This window comes from Vigna angularis, chromosome 1, assembly GCF_016808095.1.
Source record: "Vigna angularis cultivar LongXiaoDou No.4 chromosome 1, ASM1680809v1, whole genome shotgun sequence".
In the NCBI taxonomy this organism is placed as follows: domain Eukaryota; kingdom Viridiplantae; phylum Streptophyta; class Magnoliopsida; order Fabales; family Fabaceae; genus Vigna; species Vigna angularis.
The window spans coordinates 64,052,734-64,071,626 of record NC_068970.1 but is presented as its reverse complement, the minus strand read 5'-3'; the positions used below and the strand labels follow the sequence as shown (position 1 = coordinate 64,071,626).

The 18,893-nt window shown below is 34.3% G+C and overlaps 2 protein-coding genes across 3 annotated transcripts; both read right to left on the bottom strand.

The window, feature by feature from the left end:
• Window positions 1-6,861: 6,861 nt before the first annotated feature.
• Window positions 6,862-9,790, bottom strand: LOC108323155 (LEAF RUST 10 DISEASE-RESISTANCE LOCUS RECEPTOR-LIKE PROTEIN KINASE-like 2.1). 2 transcript variants are annotated; one of them, XM_052873911.1, is made up of 3 exons: window positions 8,878-9,790; window positions 8,688-8,726; window positions 6,862-8,185 (listed from the first exon to the last, which is right to left on the bottom strand). In XM_052873911.1, exons 1-3 carry the CDS (start codon window positions 9,614-9,616, stop codon window positions 7,071-7,073), a joined length of 1,893 nt encoding a protein of 630 aa, XP_052729871.1. In that variant the 5' UTR covers window positions 9,617-9,790; the 3' UTR covers window positions 6,862-7,070. The 2 variants fall into 2 exon arrangements, with proteins under 2 accessions (XP_052729871.1, XP_017411008.1); XM_017555519.2 differs by having other exon boundaries at window positions 8,688-8,723.
• Window positions 9,791-13,456: 3,666 nt separating this feature from the next.
• On the bottom strand, window positions 13,457-17,202 carry LOC108323151 (protein SAR DEFICIENT 1). The gene is made up of 7 exons (XM_017555514.2): window positions 16,969-17,202; window positions 16,808-16,883; window positions 16,108-16,666; window positions 14,636-14,796; window positions 14,260-14,454; window positions 14,069-14,150; window positions 13,457-13,979 (listed from the first exon to the last, which is right to left on the bottom strand). The coding sequence occupies exons 1-7, from the start codon at window positions 17,055-17,057 to the stop codon at window positions 13,768-13,770; spliced, it is 1,374 nt and encodes a 457-aa protein (XP_017411003.2). The 5' UTR covers window positions 17,058-17,202; the 3' UTR covers window positions 13,457-13,767.
• Window positions 17,203-18,893: the final 1,691 nt, after the last annotated feature.

Genomic DNA, 18,893 nt, shown 5'->3' with positions numbered 1-18,893 from the left:
GTCTATTTCAATCGTATTAGTAAAAGGGATTAAAATAAATTAAATTAACAAGAATTAGGACTTGATTGAAAAGAAAAAAAACTGAAGATTGCATTGAAAATACATAACTAAAAAAATCAAATTAGTATATAAGCTTTTGCTTTCTAGTATAAAATTTACTTTAGGAGGATGGATAAAGCCTCTTTTCAATTTATTGATTTATAATGTCTTCTATTTGATATCTAAAACAGAAGACTTTCGATTTCAAATTACTTTAAATGTTAAGATTTTTTCCTTCCTTTATACATACTCGTGAGAGGTCACCAAAATCAATTATCATTTAATTTTGATATCATTGTGAAGGTTTTATTTTGCAAACAAACATATATTAAAAATCAAAACACTACTTTCAATTTAAAATATTAAGATAATGAAATTTTGAACTTTTATATATATATATATATATATATATATATATATATATATTAATTAGATATTTTGCTTAATATTTTGCTTATATGAGTTAAGATTTTAACTCACCTTAAATTTCTAATAATATTATAATGTTTTTATCCTTTTTTTTATCAAGGAGGAATTATTTTTATAAGGACATCAATTTTCTATTTTTTGATTTATAGGATTAAACGATCAGGTTGAATTATTCATACCTAAAGGTCAATCTTGTTTCTTAAGCGATCTTAGTTATAATATTAAGTTTTATATATATAGTTTATGTATCAAATTACCTATCTAAGTTTTCAAACAAATATTATATTAATTTGAGTCATTCTAAAACTTAATATAACGTGTACAATTTGATTAGATATCCTTTAATTGCTAATAGAGCCACTGAGAAGAAGGAAATAATTACATTGAATACGATGTTAAAAAAATAAAAATAAAACACAAAATTGGATAATTATCTTAATCGTGGTAAATTATCTATAACTCAGTTATTATATCACACACACCTCATAAAAGTTGCCAATTTTGGACTATCAGGGAGATGTCTTCCACCACAGGATCCAGCAAGGAAGTTTTGAGGAAGAACTGCTTCATCCTCCAGATTTGATCGAGCAGGGAAATGTCTTCCTCAACTGGATCTAAGAAGTGATTGTTGATGAGCGGGTTCAGCCGGTGCCTATTGTCCTTGAAGTTTTTGTGCATGCGAACACCTTTGTTTTCCACTGTGGGTGTTTGTTGATCAAATTCATGTGTACCTCCTACAACATGGTTAGTGCAACGTGGCTCCAAGGAAATGACATGCAAAGGTATAACACTCAATCCCAATGTAACAGGCCGAACCTCAAATATACTCTCAGAACATGAATCACTTTCAAATTTAGAAACAATATCAACAACGGACTCAGATTCATGTTCAGTGCATGGAGAATAAACATTCGAATGTGATAGCCAAGAGTGGTTCTCATCATGCAGAGAGGGAGAATTAAGAACAGACTCATCAACAATATAATCATCAACATACTTATCAAAAGCATAATCATGAATGGCACAATCATCAACAGAATAATCAATTTGAGGTACCTCCACTTCCCTTAAGATTGGAAGAGTGGTGAAAGATGAAAATGGTCTACCTGACTCAAAATTACTGCTTATACCTACCTTGTCCTCAAAATCTTTATCAGGATCCTCATGTGCAAGAGTGGGGACATAGGAGGGTGGGAGAGTAGGTGGTGCAGTAGTAAGCTCATGAATCTCCTCCCCATCTCCTATGTTGATGGCACTAACATCATCTGGAAGCTGAACAGTCTGAAATGACAATTCCTTAAAATGTTGAGATTGTTCCTGACCAAGCTGAATGGATGCTCTGGTATCTTTCATGAACTCAATGTTCTGCATGACCATCTGCCTCAGTAACTCCTCCAATGTAGGCTCAGAAGCATAAGGCTGAGGAGCTATTTGGACAGGAGCATCATATTACTGACTCTGGTATTGCTGGACAGGTGGAGGCATACAAACATTTTGAGATGGTGCTTCCTGATATTGTTGTGGAGCATCATACCATCCCATATTAGGACCATTCCATCCAGGATTGTTCTTGTAACCATACTGAGCAGGGACAAATTTCTCCAAAAACAGATGCTCAAGATTTTCCCAACTGGCTTTGGATCCTGGAGGAAGACAATACAAGCAATCCCTTGCTCCTTCTTGTAATGAATGTGGGAATGCCCTTAAGAACATGTGATCAACCGAGACATGTGGAGGCTTCATAGAAGAGCAAATGATGTGGAATTCCTCCAAATGTCTATGTGGGCATTCACCTGCAAAACCATGAAACTTAGGCAGCAAATGTATCAGTCCAGATGTGAGAACGCAATGAACATCATCCTCATTAAGTGAAACTGGCTCCCAAAGAGCACTCTTAAGAATGAGAGGATGTGTCATATTGTTCTCAACATAGAATTCAGCATGAGAACCATAATCAGAGTAATATGCAGAAGGAGAATCATATATTAAGCTCGTAATGACATTTATTACGAGCTTATTCGCACAGCGAACAGATGTGATGCGCTATGCGAATTTACTCGTTCAGTTCCATTTTTTTAAATCTTACTCCATTCCCTACTCATTTTCCCACTCTTCATTTTACCCTAGCCACCATTCTTCCTTCCTCTTCGCACAGCGAACGCACTTTCCTTTTTTGCCAAATTCTCCACTTTCTCTCCATTGCCACATTTCACATTCTTGACTCTGCTTCTGCTTTGCTTCAAGTGCATCTTCACTCTTTGCTCTTGGTCACTCTCCACAGGTTTCACTCCTACTCCATTTGCTTCTTTGATTCTTAGTGTTCATGGGACTATAATAGGATTTCTTGTCTATTTGGCTTGATCTGTTTGAACCAAATCGTGCATATAAATTTTCAAGCCAAAACTGTTGTTGATATATGATAAACATACATTTGCACTGTCAATTGATCTCTGCTGGATGTCCTCTGCAATGTCTCTCGCTAGGCGACACATTCGCATAGCGAATTATAGGTTTGGTTTTCTGATATGAAATTCGCTTTGCGAGAAATTCGCACAGCGAATTACATGTTTGCTTTCTGATAAGAAATTCGCACAGCGACTCTTGTCGCATAGCGAATGGTTCCTGAGCGAAGACACCTATTTCTCATTTTCGCACAGCGTCTTGTGTCGCATAGCGAATTGATCTTGACAGCAGGCACTGAAAGTGCAAATTCGCATAGCGCACGCTGGCGCATAGCGAATTTTATCTGCCAGCATTTGTGTTTTGAGTCATTCACTTGCTCTGACCCATCTTCCACAATTGTTTGCCCTGTCTATTATTTCTTGCAGATGGCACCTCCCAAGAGCACACAAGAAAAGAAGAGGAAGACCACCCGAGGGTCTTCTTCTAGATCCCAACCTGCAGAAGCCCAAGAGGAGAACCTTGTCCTGAACTATGATCAGGATCATTTTATTTCAGAGGCCAATTCTGATAGGTTCCATCAAAATATTATGAGCAGGGCGTTATTACCTGAGAGGAGGATTGAATTGAAACCTGGAGAATATGACCATATCCAAGAAGAACTGGAGAAGCGGAAATGGAATTTTGTATTGGCTAATCTCCCTGATGAGATTGATGAAGTATTGGTTAAGGAATTTTATGCAAATGCCTGGAACCTTACCACTCTCAGCCTCACTCCAGAGTTTCCAAAGTTCGAGGCAAGCTAGTACGCTATGACCGCAGATCATTGAACAGAATTCTGAATACACTGATGTTTCAGCCGTGCCCTCTAGGCGTTTTCATGTCCAGCTATCCTGACCATGACCTTATTGCTTCCAATTTATGCCTCCCAGGATATGGCTATCAGCTTGGAACTAGTGGGACACCAGTGCGAATATTAAGGAAACATTTGAATTCACTGGCCACTATCTAGAGTCTCTTCACGTTCACCAACATTTGTCCCAATTCTCATACTTCTGACATCAATCTGGAAAGATCGTATATGGTATATGGTATTATGACCGGGATTGATATGGATGTGGGAGCTTATATCTCTCAAGAGATGGCATTGATTGCTGATAATGAGACATGTAAGCTTGGATTTCCTGCTCTAGTAACAGCCTTGTGCAAGGCAAGTGGAGTCGCTGGAGTTTCTGATATCACTTTGAAACTTCAACCCCCTCTCAACAAGAAATTCTTTGATAGGAATTGCACCAATAGGGGAGAGTTTTCTGCTATGAATGCCCCTCCTCCCATTCCCCCTCTACGCAGGAATGTTAGAGTTGCCAGACCACCCGTAGCACCTTCTGTTCCTTCACCTGATCTTTTCACTCGCTACATGCAGTAGAGTCTGACGCGACAGGACGACATCCGAGATTGGTGTGCTAGTATGCGACAGGGTCAGATGTCCTTACATGATAGCATGTATAACCTGTCCCTGGGCATCCCTGATTTTCCTCCAGATTCACTGATGACTGGAGCTCAGTTTGCCGAGCAGATTCCATGGCCTAAGGGCAGGCCTGAGTCCAGGTGGGGGAGTGCTTATCCAGGAGCACCAGAGCCAGAGTTAAATGAGCAGGAGGACATGATGGCAGGCGATGGTGATGAGGAGGAAGAGGAACCAGATTCCAGATGGACACATCAGAGTTATCATTCACAGGAGAGCCAGTGGAGATCAAGATCTGATGGGTCGTGGTAGAGCGACTCCTGTTGTTATGTTGATTGTCATTTTGTAATTCAGTTCAGTTGTTCGTATGTGGAACCTTGTTTAGTTGATTTATATTTGTGGTTGTAAAGACAATTGTGTTTTGATTTAATGATTTGGCATTGTCTGATTAAGTTATGTGATTCTTGAGGATGATGACATGTATGTTTGTGGTGCCTGTGCTTCACAAAATTTTTATCTGTGTGTATGAATATGACCAGATCTGTGAGTGTTGAGATCATATATATTGATTGAGAGATATTGAGTTGTCTAGATACGGAATTGGCTTTTGCATGATTTTGATTCTACGTACATATACACACTTTTTTGTGAGTGATGCACCATGTCATACTTGTTGAAATCTTTGGGAATACATGTAATTTTTTTTTCTGATGTGCCAAGTCATTCTATCAAAATGTCACATGTCTTTTGTGTTGTGTTGTTCAGTTTCTTTCTGTGATTTCCTGAAGGCATGAAATAGTTCAAGTTTGGGGAGTTGATAAGTGTGAAAAAGAGTTGTTTTTACACTTACAAATGATCTCAATCTTCTAATTATTCATGTTATTACTCAGTGAAATGTTGTAATAGGACGTAGATTGTTTTTGTAAATTATTATACAGGAAAGGATGTATAATTGGGAGTTTGTCAGCCAATTCTCGCATAGCGCAAGCCAAAACTCGCACTCCCAGGAAACGGAAATTCGCATAGCGCACCATTACTTGTGCGCTGTGCGAATAACATCAGTTGAGAGGCAGCAGTTACACGAAATTCGCATAGCGCACACACACCTGTGCGTTAAGCGAATTAATGACGTTATGTGGTTTTAAAAGACGTGACAAAAAGGCACAAAGCATCTTCTGACACACGAAAATAGCCAGAAAAATACTGGAGAATTCAGGAGACGATCAGGAGACCTTTCAAGACATCAAGACTTCACTTTCTGCAAGGAATTGCTGTAAAGAGTACGTTTGAGATGTCTAGGATAGGCTAAATTTTCTGTTCATTGAAATTGGTTGTATGACGAAACATTAATGTAAATTTTCTGTGCAATATATGTTTATGTTCATGTTCTTTTCTTGACTTGCTTTTGATTATACGGAAGTATTATTCTTTATAAAAATTCTTTTGTACTGGGAAGTATTTTTAGAACCAGAAACGTAAGAAAAGAAACTAAAAGTAATTACGCTAGGAATAGTTATGTGCTTCTGGTCATTCTTAACATCTGAACTTAATACAAAATTATCTGATGAATTAATTAAGGAATTAATAATTCAATAGATAATTTTAGAACTTGTTTTAAGGAATTAAATCAAGATACTCTCATGTGAATGCTTGAACAGAGAATATATGTTGTTCAGGAGCTTACTGTAATGTTAGTCAAAGACCAATTCCGGTGATCTTTTATCGCATTTTTAAATCTTATTTTTTTACGTTGTTAATTTCATGTTTAAATCCAAATTGAAATCACAATTATCATCAGTAATTGATTTTGATAAATAATTTTAATTGATTAACGTAACTCAAATTCTCTTAGGAGAACGATACATTTTTACTTATCCACTGTATTACTTGTAACGATTTGGTATACTTGTCAAAAAGTTATCATATACATGTAAATGTCATAAAATAGTGAAGTTTTCTTTTTCGTTTGAGTTTGCAATTCTTGATCAAAGGTGGTAGTTTCATATACAGTCGATAAGGTGCATGATTAGTTTGCAGTATGAGTATTTGTTTGTCAAATAGAAATGACCTGGTTCGGAAGTATTACAATGTCCTATTTTTTGTTTTGGATGTTGTGACAGTGATTTTCATATGTGTGTGGGTATAACATGTTTAACTGTATTATAGTGTTTTTTATATTTGACAAGAGAATCAAGTGGAAACAAATTATGCATTCCTAAAGAAGGTTAAATTGTTCTTTGCTCTTGCTGCAGACAAATGGGATGCTGAGTTATATGCTAAAGTCAATGATGATGTTTATAAATATTGGTCAGTTTTCCTTTGACTGAATGAGGTGATTATTGTTAACAATGTAATTTACTTAATATTTATCTTAGAAAGTAAATTTAGGTGTAGCACAATCCTATAAAATAAACTTACAAATGAGTTTCCTCTTATATATTATAATTTGATCTTATTTATCAGCACAATAATTTTATTTCATGTGTAATATGTATATGTTCTTTTCATATCTTAATTGAACTCCTCTGTTAAATCCTCCCATGCATTAGACTTGCTTCAACTTAACTATCATTAACTAATCTTATAATTAACTCAATTAGCAAGTCCACAGGTAAATTAACTCTTCAAGCTTCTTTATCTCGATTATTTACACAATCATTAACAGTATTGGAAAGTTGCTTTTCGAAATGGAAACTTCATTATACAATAGTTCTTGGAAGTTCTGAAAATGTGAGAATCAATCGCTGCTACTAGTGGTGCAAATATCCACTTCAGTTTTCATAGGACTAAATATGAATGGCTCGGGTGGAATTTGCAATTGATCCGTGCTTCCTTCTAACATTTCAACCACCCGACTCATAGCAGGCCTGTCAGAAGGGATTGTCTGTATGCACCACAATCCCACAATAATCATTTTCTTACAAATTTCATTTTCCTCTGGGGTCATACCTTCATGCCATGCCAAATTTTTTCCCACCTCAACGTGCTTGTATATCCAATGGGGAAAGTATGTCTCACTTGAATGACTTGCTTCAATGCTGATATTTTGCCTTCCTCCAACCATTTCCAAAATCATCATTCCGTAACTATAAACATCAGATTTATACGAAACCCCTCCAAAGCTTCTGTTCCACACCTCTGGAGCTATGTACCCAACTGTCCCTCTAGCACCATACATAGATATGATACTTTGTGTGTTTGAGCAGAGCTTGGCCATCCCAAAATCAGAGATTTTGGGACAGAAATTTTTGTCCAAAAGAATGTTGCTTGGTTTTATGTCAAAATGTAATATCCGAGTGTTGCAGCCTCTGTGCAAGTACTCCAATCCTTTGGCTATTCCTTCGGCAATGTGGTGTAGCCTTTGCCAACTCAAAGGTGGATCAGTTTCCAAATTCTTGTTGGGAATATACTTTTCAAGTGATCCATTTGGCATAAAATCGTATATAATAGCCTTCTTCTTGCCTTCAAGACAAAAACCAAGGAGATTAACGATGTTTACATGGGATGTTCTACTGATGCTTATAACCTCGTTGATAAATTCTTCCCCGTTTCCCTTGGAAGCATTCAGTAGCTTCACAGCCACGGGAGCTTTGTTGCATAGATTTCCCTTATATACTTCACCATAACCACCTTGTCCCAGTTTGGACTCAAAATAATTGGTCATTTTCTTGATATCTGAATATGAGTACCTTTTTATGGGAAGTGGTCCATTATTTCTGATGAAGGCCTCAATGTCTCGATCAATCTTTCTCGCCTGCCGAATGTCTGACAAAATTGGTGACAATTTTCTTCCAAAAATGTAAATTACGATGCATGTCAGCAGTGCACCAATTCCTCCAGCTATAATAAAACCTGCAAGAAAAAATAGAAAAGTAATTCAGCTCTTCTAGTCCTTGAAATGAAGGTTCCGAAATTTCGATACATTCACAATGGAACACTATCATGTGAGAAACGTTAATTATCGAGAATATCATGGTTTAGTTTAACTTCTAAATTCGGTGACATAAACGATGACAAACCACATAAATCATTTCCTTTTCAATATAAACCAGAACTAGTAACAACAGATTAGTCATCTTTTCACAACGCAGGTTGTCTTGGTTTGGTACTTTGTTTTTTATATTAACATCATTCGGAAAATCCAAGGCTTTGGGAGTTACTTGTTTGATAAGATTATGTTGCTAAGCTTAGGAGAAAGTTAGCATGAGCAAATTTGTGATTCTGGTGTTACTTTTTAATGTTTCTGCTATCGAAAATTCTATCAAAGAGGTTGTAAAAACAGTTTATAAAGTGAGTACACTTTTCTGCGAAACAAGAAAATGACAAGAAATATAATTAAAGACATAAATTATACCTATAATTAATCTCGACAAACCAGAACTGCTTCCCCCTGCTATCAAAACAGAACATGATCAGTTAAATAATAAAACTCATACGCAACCATATTAGTAAAACTCAATTGTTTAATATGTGGAAATGGTCGGAACCATGATAATGCCAAGTATTCTAATTCAGTTGATTCCACCATTTGGCAACAAGCATACCGTAACACGAAGTGTCTTTTGTACTTCCATCCTTGCAGAAACACAGCACCTTCTTCTCGGGGTTACTGTAGCCGCAGACTCCACCACTAGCCTCGCACTGAACGCAATACGAAGCAGTGTGCCATTCAAGAACAAACCCTTTATCCATGGCACTCGGAAACTGGCTTATCAAGTCACCGTCACTTGTAATCGCATCCTTCATCACTGTGACCACAATCTTTTCCTCACAGTTCCCGGACCAGTCAAAACCTGTGGTCTCGTTCCCCGACACAAACACAAAAGACTGGTTTGTCCCAGAACGGAGACACTGGATTGAAGGCACACCAGAAGGGTAGTTAGTGCAGTTGTAGTAAAAGCTAAGGTTTAAGTTCAAGGGGGAGTGGGTGAGCGGTAGGTTGCCTAAGGGAACAGCGTGACGTGCCTTTGGACAGGTTTCGTTGAAAGTGTCAGGATCCAGCAGCTTAAGGCTATGGTTCTCATAGTCTATATTTTGTACCGTATAGTATAATCCTATGTGAGAAAAAACTGTGACGCCTTCACTACAGAGAAGGCCAAGTTCATGGTAACCGCAGAGTTGGTCAGTAAGGGAAAGCCAAAAGGGGTAGGTGATGTTAGGACCAGATGTGCAGCGTTGAGTAAGACAAATTGGTGAGAATGATGTGTTGTGGATGGCAGAGGTATTGGTGAAGAAGAGAAACAAGGTAGAAACAAAACAAACAAATGCAATTTTGATGAACATCAGGACCAATACAGCATAACCTATTCGGTATTGGGAAGAAGAGGGTCTGTTTCAACATATACGTGAAGATTAATCAGACTTCCAATGTCCAGAGCATGAAGGAAATTTCTTGGGAGATAGCAAAGTTGAATTTTCGTTACCCAAACACATCATAACTCAGTTCTGGTCAATAAGAGAAACAGATCATAGTAGCGAAGGAGAATCTGTTTCCCGTTTCTCACCTTCTACTTTTCACATTCATACATTCAATGAAATGAAAATGTTTCGTAACGTGCAACTTAATTTTCATATCATTTCTCTATTTCTTTTAATTCATACAAAAATTAATTTAACTTATAAAAAAATCACACACAATCTTCATTTCATCCATACCTATACATATAATATTAAATATTAATAAATAATCTAATAATAATGATATGATAATTTTATCAAACAACAAATCGGTTAATATAATGTTAAATAAGTTTTAAATCTAATTCAATTTTATAATATATAAAATGTAATTTTCATCCATTTATATATTTATAAATATGTTTTATTTTTAGTTAATATAAAATATAAATATATCTGAAAAACAAAATTTCAAATAACATTTTTATGAACGTGTTGACGAGAATATCATATTCACTTGTGACAATTTCTTTCTTCTTTAGGAGATATTGTAGTTTTATTTACAGAAATAAAAGATGTTTCAATACAACCCAAAAAGTCTTAGATTTTTTTGAGTGAGAACTATAGGTCGTTTCCAAAAGTTGAAATGTTTGTTAGAGTTTTAAATACGTATATTAGGCTTTGTTGACAAATTATAAGTAGATGTTGTTTAGGGTCCTACATGAGTAGGTGAGAAGGAAGAAAATATGAACAATTATAAGTTCTTATGTTTTTCGTTGAGATTATACTTGCATTATTGAGCTCCAAATATGTAGGAATTGTTTTTTATTTGTAATATTATTATTAATTTTTTGTTTTGCTTGTTCACTAAATCTAAACGTGTTTAAAACGAATAAGATAGTCCATTCATTTAAAACGAAAGAAAACTTGATTCAATTGGATAAATTCACTAGTTCTTTTATATTCTATACAAGTTTTGGTCCATTCTTTTAATTTTGGAAATATATTCTAAAATATAAAATTTAAACATTTTTATAGGACACAGCAAGTTAAACCCTTTATTGGGTGAGCAAGAAAAAAATAAATGGCTCACAAAACATAATAAACAAAGACTGGGTCCAAAATTAGATCCAAAATAAAAAACGATTTCCATATCTTTCTTTGTATTCCCCCTTTCCTCGTTTATTTTTCTGTACAATGACATTTATAGATTAAGAAAAGTCCAATTTTTTTTTTTAAATACTCACAAAATTTATTTAACTGGAGAAGTAAATTATACAAAAATGGTTAAATATTGTGAAGTTTCCCGAGTGAGATAGTACGATCTTTACTTCAATTAGAATGTGAAACTAAGCTTACTTAATGTAGTTAATGTTACATGGATGGACTCTTTATTAGTTGAACTAAAAATAATTTAGTTACTCAATTCACTTTTTGTTAATCAAACATTTTGTAACTTGTCGTGATCCACCATATATTAATTATTTAAATGAATGGATTCCTTTAAATATGTTTTATTTAATAAATTTATTTTAAATATTTATTTTATTACAAAGTAGATTTGACAAAACTCATTTATATAGTAGTACAATTAAACTATTCACCTATTAGTATTATTATAAAAATGATAATTGAAAATTAAAGTATCAAATTATATAATTTGAATTATAATCTTAAGTAATTCACTTATTACTATTATTATAAAAATGATAATTGAAAATTAAAGTATCAAATTATATAATTTGAATTATAATCTTAAGTAATGACTAATTGTAATACAAATATGATGAAAATGATAAAGGATTGTTGTTACTGGATTACGGAACAACAATCTTCAACTCGGTTCAAACCCATTTAAACTATGACTAAGTGAGTCGGTTTCAATTTGACATCCATTTAAAAAAAATGAATTTTTTTCAACCTAATTTATCTCAAACTCAAAGTGATCTAGATTGTCTCTCGAACTTAAACCAATTTTGGTATCTTAAATTTTGATTCACATTACAAGGGTCAAAAGACCCACATTTGAAAATAGTTCAAAAAGGTAAAATTGCCCACAAAAACCATATGGATAAGGATAAACCCATGAACTATTTAAAAAAATCTTATTTAAAAGTGAAAATGAAAAAAAAGAACAAATATTTACTTAAAAAATTGTGTACATATAAAAAATATTTACTTAATTAGACATGAGTCAAGTTATGCCAAATTGGGACCATGTTCTAATTGAGATGAGCCTTTATTTACATGGTCTAAGGTTTGACTACGTTCAAGTCAGGCCAAGGTGGATTACGTTTTGGTCAAGCCAAAACAAATTGAGTCAAACTCAAGTAGAGTTGGGCTTCACCCAAGTCGTGTTAAGTCAGATTGAGTCCAATTGTAACCAAGTCAGATCAAGCTAAGACAAACTCAACTTGTGTCAAGATAAGTATTGAGTTGGGCTAAGTCTAGGTTTGGCCAAGTCAAGCACATGTAAATATTGTTAGGTGGAACATAACTTAAGTTAGGTTGAGCTAAGAGCATGTTAAGGTTGTCAAGTTGGACTCAAGCTCGATCAAATTTTAAGTCAAGTCGAGTTGATTTAGATACGTATTAGGCCAAGTTGTGTCTGGTCCAAGTCAGGTCAAGTTGGTTCGAGCCCTTGTCATGCAAATTCGAGTTAGATCCACATTAGGACAAGTAGAATCAGGCCATGTCAAGTTAGGATGAGATAGGTTTAACTTTAAGTCTGATCTATGTTTGAAAATCTTGGGTTGGGTCCATGTTAGGTTGGGTTAAGCCTAGTCTAAATTGGGTTAGATTGACCTAGTCAAGGTAAGGGTTAGACCAAAGTTAGGAAATGTCTAGTTAAATTAGGTTTAAGTCATGTAAGGTCAAGATGGATCAAATCGAGCCTAAGTTAGAACTAGTCCAAGTTAGAAAAGGTATACTTGAATTAAGTTCAAATCATGTAAAATTAAATTGGATTAAGTCAAAGTTTAAATTAAAAGAAGCCTAGACAAGTTCAGTTGGACCTCAACCTTGTAATTAAAAAACAAATAATAAAAATTAGTTAAAGATCAATTTATAATTAATTAAAATATATAGAAAAAATATATAATTTAGAATATTATAAGGACTTGTATAATTTTATAAAATATTTAAGAGTTAATTGAAGTTTAAAAAGTAACTAAACTTATTTTGATTCTAACTCTAATTTGTTTTATGTGTGAATTTTGAGAGTTGAAACTTTTTCAACCACTCATTTAACGAACTAATAAAAGAAAAATATTTTAGAAGTTTCTTTTGCTCAACTATAGATTAAATTTACATACTTGCAAGAAAATGTATTTAAATTTGTGTTATAGTGTATTGGCAAAAGAAGAAAAAAAATCATTCTAGATTTTATATTTTTGACTTTCTTACAAGTGGCAAAACAAAAAACACTAATGGATAAAACTGATTTTGGAGAGAAATATATCAGAAAAAAAGAAAGTGAGACAAAGGAAGGTGACAAAAAGGAAATCACAGACATGCTTATTACCTAATACTCTGAGTTTGCAAAGTAACAAACTGTTTGTTTATTATATTTAAAGTATATATAAACTAAAATTAATCAGTGACTAACTAAGATGTAACACAATAATAGTTGGTTTTAGGTCAAAATGAAAGTGATCTGCTGATGGGTGAAGTCGCATCAGCTATTTATTCATCCAAATCAGCTACCAAATGTTTAGAAAGACTTAATTTGGAACCAAAGGATCGGATAATTTCTAACCATTCATAAAACGTACATTTTTTTTTCTGATTGCTGAAAAGATGGTAAAACATAGCAACACAGGCAGGTTGCATTTTTTGCAGTCTGAGGCCTCATCTTTGATCTTATCCTTGAAATGGACCTGACAATTCACTGCAGCTAACAAAAAACAGAGAAAAAGAAAGTGAAGCCAATATAAGCCAAGAGAGGCTGAACACTTGTCTCTAAGTCACTAAACCTAATTTGATTCTTCAACTGTTAACTCTTATTTACAGCTGAAAGTCAAGCACTAAAACTTTTCCTAGTTCCACCTTGTGGCACCATCACTGTCAGATTGTGAATCTGAGAAGCTGTAAGGTAAAGCTGGAAGAGCGTTATTCACAAATGATGTTGTGCCAAATGTTGCATTCACACCCCACTCACTGCCACCAATCTGTGCATTATGTGTTGATGCATAGTACTCGTTCTGATCATATGCTTGAAGATTGTTTGGAATTTGCTCCATGGTCTCACCTACATATATTAATGTCACTGAATTTCAGGGACTGTAGAAAAATTCACATATTATACAACACATCGATTAAACAGAACAAATTTTATACCTTGGGTTAACAGAGCCTCGTCAATTTCCTCCAAGTCATTCCATCTAGTATATGCTTCTCTCACCAGTTTTTCCATATAGCCCTGCATATGTGCAACCGATTGAAATGAATAATAGGTAGGATCAAATGAAAAAAGACCTAGAAAAGTTAGGGAAGAAGGTATTAAGTTTTTTGTTTGAAGTTACTCTTACCTTTGTGAAGTTGCTTAACTCGCTTCCCGGAAAACTTTGGCCATTAATGTCAGCTTTAACCAATTGGCAAATGGAATTGAGAAAGACGGTAAAATTTTGCCCACGGAAGACATAGTATTTCTTCCCCTTCTCACATGTCTTTGCATGCTTGATTGTCACATCCCACATTCTCTCTGACATCCCAGCGCCCAAAATCTGCTTCCAATAAATGCAAATTATTATTTACCACATCACAGACAAAATCACAAACACTTAAAATACGACAAAAGAACTTGTCGGTTTTTATAACCCTTTCTTCTTCTTTAATTTTTTTATCCTGTTTTTCCGTTTTCGTGCTTTCTAATTACTCAAGGAATTGAGAAATGAAAATATGTACCCTTCTGAGCTTCTGGGCATCAACAACAGACAACTTGAGAAAGTCTTGCACACTGTTTATTCCCTCCTTGGACAGCTTTTTGTGGAAAGCTCCGTCTTTTCCGATCTTCTCTAGGCGCCATACTTCGTCATTCAGCATAGGTGGGTGATGTTTCTTGTACACTTCAAATCAATCAAAAAAATACATATTCAGTATGGGACAACAACAGAATTATCATCACACGAATAATAAACCTAAGTTCTGTACCAAATTTCATATGTCACAATCGAAAATAAATAAATAAATCAATTCATCACAATTCTTTTAAAGGTCCACTTGATACGTGTTTTTTGACTGTGGTATTGAAACCAGTGACCTGAGACTGTCAGATTGGCAAAACCGGAGTAGAAGTTGGTATGAATGATGTGTCTATGTATTATTTGTTTGTTACATTGGTGGGACCATGGTTGATGTCTAAGCAAAACCCTCACTATTACTTGTATGTTTGACCATCAATCACTTTCGAGACATCACAAATTAAGAAAGATGAAAACAAAAAAAAATAAAAAAATAAAAAAATAAAATTAAAAGGATCAGTATTGCAGTATTGCTTGCTGTAAAGGGTGAAAATGAAATGCCCTATATTGTAGGAGCTGTGGCCAATGTACTTTTCTATTGCTGTAAAGTACGATGTGGATACTAATTAATAAATTCCAAGTCACAACCTCTAGACAATTTTAATAAATGATCATCGCTTTACCTTCACTCCAAGGTTCTAAATTCTAATGCAGTTTTTGACTATTTCAATCTTACGCATATTTGAACAATTCTTTTCACAGAAAATCCATAACCTCTAAAAACTTATGCTTAAACAAGTGAGAAATTTTTACTGTTTTTGTTTAATTATATAAGGTGAAAACTGTGATCATAGTTACTATCTTTTTTATTTATCCTCACCAACCATTTCTTTTTGTCTTCCTCTTCTTCCAGATTCTCATAACAGGTTGTTTGGATGATGAGATTGAAACAGCAATTGGACCAATTGATAATATTATATTAAGTGTATATATTCTGCAATGATTTACTGACGCAACTATATTACACTAAATAGGTTGACTGAAGATACTTTTTCTTAGCAGACAACCTTTGAAATAACTAGTTGTACCATATCCACAGAAGAAATTATATATTTTAAGACTGAGTTTGTGCAGAATGTTAAAAGACATGCGAGATGAAAAAAAGGAGGAAAAAAAAATTCATGGTAAGATTGATACAAGAGAAAATGAAACAAAATAACACTATAATTATATATTCTAAACTATCAAGCGTTTGATCAAGAAAATATATATAGCAGTTAACAAACATATTCTAAAACTGTTATAAATGTCATGCTTGCAGATAGGTAAAAAAAACAAGATAAAAGGCATCCGTGAATAAATACAAACTATTTAGTATTGACAAAATTAGAAGTAAGGAAAAGAGAAAATACTCACATTCACCACGGTGATCCCTGACAATAAATGGTTCGGTCATGCCTTCACGAATTCTAACAGTTTGATTAGTCCCAGGAACAACTCGAACAGCAACTCTGAACTTTCTGCTTCTTATCCAACTGGAATTATCAGTGAATTCAATGTCTTCAATTGGTGCAATTCCATCTCTCATGGTCAGATTCAATTCTCCAGTGAGCAGCGGCCTCTTTCCCGTTCTCTCCTTCACTATGCGGTTGTTGAGTTCCTCACTCGTCCACGACTCGTTGTTATCACCGGTGGAAGGAAAATCTCCATCGAGCACCACGATTTCTAGCTTGATGGGGTGGGGGAGACTCGTGCGAACCGTCTGACCACCGCTTTTATCGACAAGAACAACAAGGAGGGGGTTCCCATCTGTATCTACTATTCTGCTTCCTGTGAATATAGTTGGCATCAGCTTCTTCTCGAACATGAGTTCGTAGCTCGTTGGTTGCTCCAATGCTTGGATCCTCAACGAAGGGGACCTGGTTATCGAACGCGGCACACAATGCCCCATCACTCGCTCCATCTCTTCGTTCACCTGGCAAAAATTAATGGAAGCCTGTTATATATCACATGAAACTAACGAAGAAAAACTTTCTAATCAGAGAATTCCATGGTTGCAATATGGTATATGTTTGACTTTTTATGCCATAGGGTATATATATTGATGATCACTTACCACTCTCCTAAGCAAGGGTTCCAAGCCTGAGAAAAGGTTCTGCAAGTTCTTGACCATGACGACTTCTCCAATTACCCTGTGAAGAAGATTGGTTTAGTCGAAGGTAGCAATGATATAGTAAGAAGTTTTGCAACACAGAAAGTTGGTTAGACGGAACATACGAAGCAAAAGAAGGTCTTGAAGTAGGTCTCCTCCGTTTATCACCATTGGTATCTTGATCAGAATCATCCAAAAACCGTTTGGCGGCCATTGTTTTTTGTTTTTTTCTTGTGTTTGAAGAGATCTTGGGGGGCCAATGAGAGGTTGGTGTAACTGAGGTTGTTCCAGAATCGAAGGTTGGTTACAATGAGGAGAAGGAGAAGAAGATTTGCATTTTATACGAGAAAAATGAAAGTGTGTGAAGTGAGGAATTGGGGAAGTTGAATTTATATTAGTACACAGAAAAGGAAAAAAGAGCGAAAGAAGGTTCTTGGAATGTCGGAGGAAGCATCGAAGTAATTAGGATGTTATAACCGAGAAAGCGTATCATATGATGTAAAGACTTAGACGTCAACAGCTCCAAAGTCAACCGTCCAAATCCTTATTATATATGCTTCTCTCTTCCGCGGCCAGAAATACATACCAAACCCGAACCCGACGTAGGACCCAGAAACCATCAATTCAACGTCCATTTCGTTCAACAATTCTTGCTTTTCCTTTCAAACATATTTTCACAAAAAGCTTTCAACCAATTATATCAATAAATATCTATGATAGTTTCAACAGACAGACAAATAAAATTTGGCCATTCCTGTAATTCTTCTATCAACACGCACAACTGTCTTTTGTAATTTCAGAAAAAAAAATCAGTGTTCTTTAATGAAAATTTAAGTAGGGTTTTAATTTTACCATGCTCGGAGTCTGAAGTATGAGTATACTATATATTTAAACACATGTATATATCTATATCTATATTATTTATATTAACTATATTATTATATAAAAGGATTCTTTTTTCAGAGTTCAATTTTTTTTAAATCTTTTTTCAAGTGACTTTTTTAAATTAAAAAACATAAAAATTATCTACGATCAAATTATAAAAAAAATTATATTTATTTTTATAATTATAATTTTATTATTTTTTGTTATAATGATGTTTCAAAAATTACACTTAAATGATTTCTTGATAAATCAAAATATAAAAATTTTACACTGATGATACACACATTATTATTTGTATTAATAACTGATTTAGAGTAATTAGTGACAATGGAAAGAATTTTACATTCACTATTAGTTTCATCATGAAATAGTATTATGTTTCTTATGTTTGTCTTATATATCTAGGTGATTTTAACAATCGTGATTTGACTTAATTCTATTTTTATTCCATCAAACATTACAATCATACGACTTTACATATTAAATAGATCTCAATTGTGAAACACTGAGTTAGGTTCCCATTATTTCAAATGATTTATTGGAACAGTAAATATAGAATCTTATTCTTTTTAATTATAGATATATATTAGATGAAAAATCTTATACTTACAATATTAAATTTTATGATTTGTACCTGAATAGGCTCGTAAACTATTTTATAACGATAGTGTATAGAAACGGAAATCTAAGGTATAATATATATGATTGTTTAATGAGTAATGTAGTAAATTTGATGTAACATATAGGATTCTACTCGTAAGATTTTGTCGTGGTGTAACAGTTTAGTCAAATTACGCGCTTCTCGGAAGGATCGAAGCCTTCGTGAGGGCTCTCCGTCATGTTCACCCAAACGGCCAAGCTGACTTGTAGTAACTTGCGTATAGCACCAAATGATGTTACTATGATGTTTTTCTTTTCAATATCTTAAACATTGTTTTCAAAGTCCAAGTGTTAGAATAGAACTACAAATTCAAGGTGACTCGCTTTGTTTGTCAGCCACCAAATCATTAATACCGCTATTTAATTGAACAAATTATGTAATAAGTGAAAAAACTTAAACACTTTAAAACAGTTTATTCCAGTTATTATTTATGTTTCGATTTCAAATCAATCTAATATGTTAGAGTCAATTATGTATTGTCTATTTTAAAATCTTATCCATTAC

Bases quoted from the DNA above. Each gene is read 5' to 3' on its own strand.
- LOC108323155 (XM_052873911.1), bottom strand. From the start codon at position 9,616: ATGTTCATCAAAATTGCATTTGTTTGTTTTGTTTCTACCTTGTTTCTC. The intron at 8,727-8,877 runs GTATGCTTGTTG...CTGTTTTGATAG, and splicing joins AAAAGACACTTCGTGTTACG to CAGGGGGAAGCAGTTCTGGT. The intron at 8,186-8,687 runs GTATAATTTATG...TTTTTCTTGCAG, and splicing joins TTTGTCGAGATTAATTATAG to GTTTTATTATAGCTGGAGGA.
- LOC108323151 (XM_017555514.2), bottom strand. From the start codon at position 17,057: ATGGCCGCCAAACGGTTTTTGGATGATTCTGATCAAGATACCAATGGT. The intron at 16,884-16,968 runs GTATGTTCCGTC...TCTTCTTCACAG, and splicing joins TCAAGACCTTCTTTTGCTTC to GGTAATTGGAGAAGTCGTCA. The intron at 14,151-14,259 runs GTAAGAGTAACT...GCACATATGCAG, and splicing joins AGTTAAGCAACTTCACAAAG to GGCTATATGGAAAAACTGGT.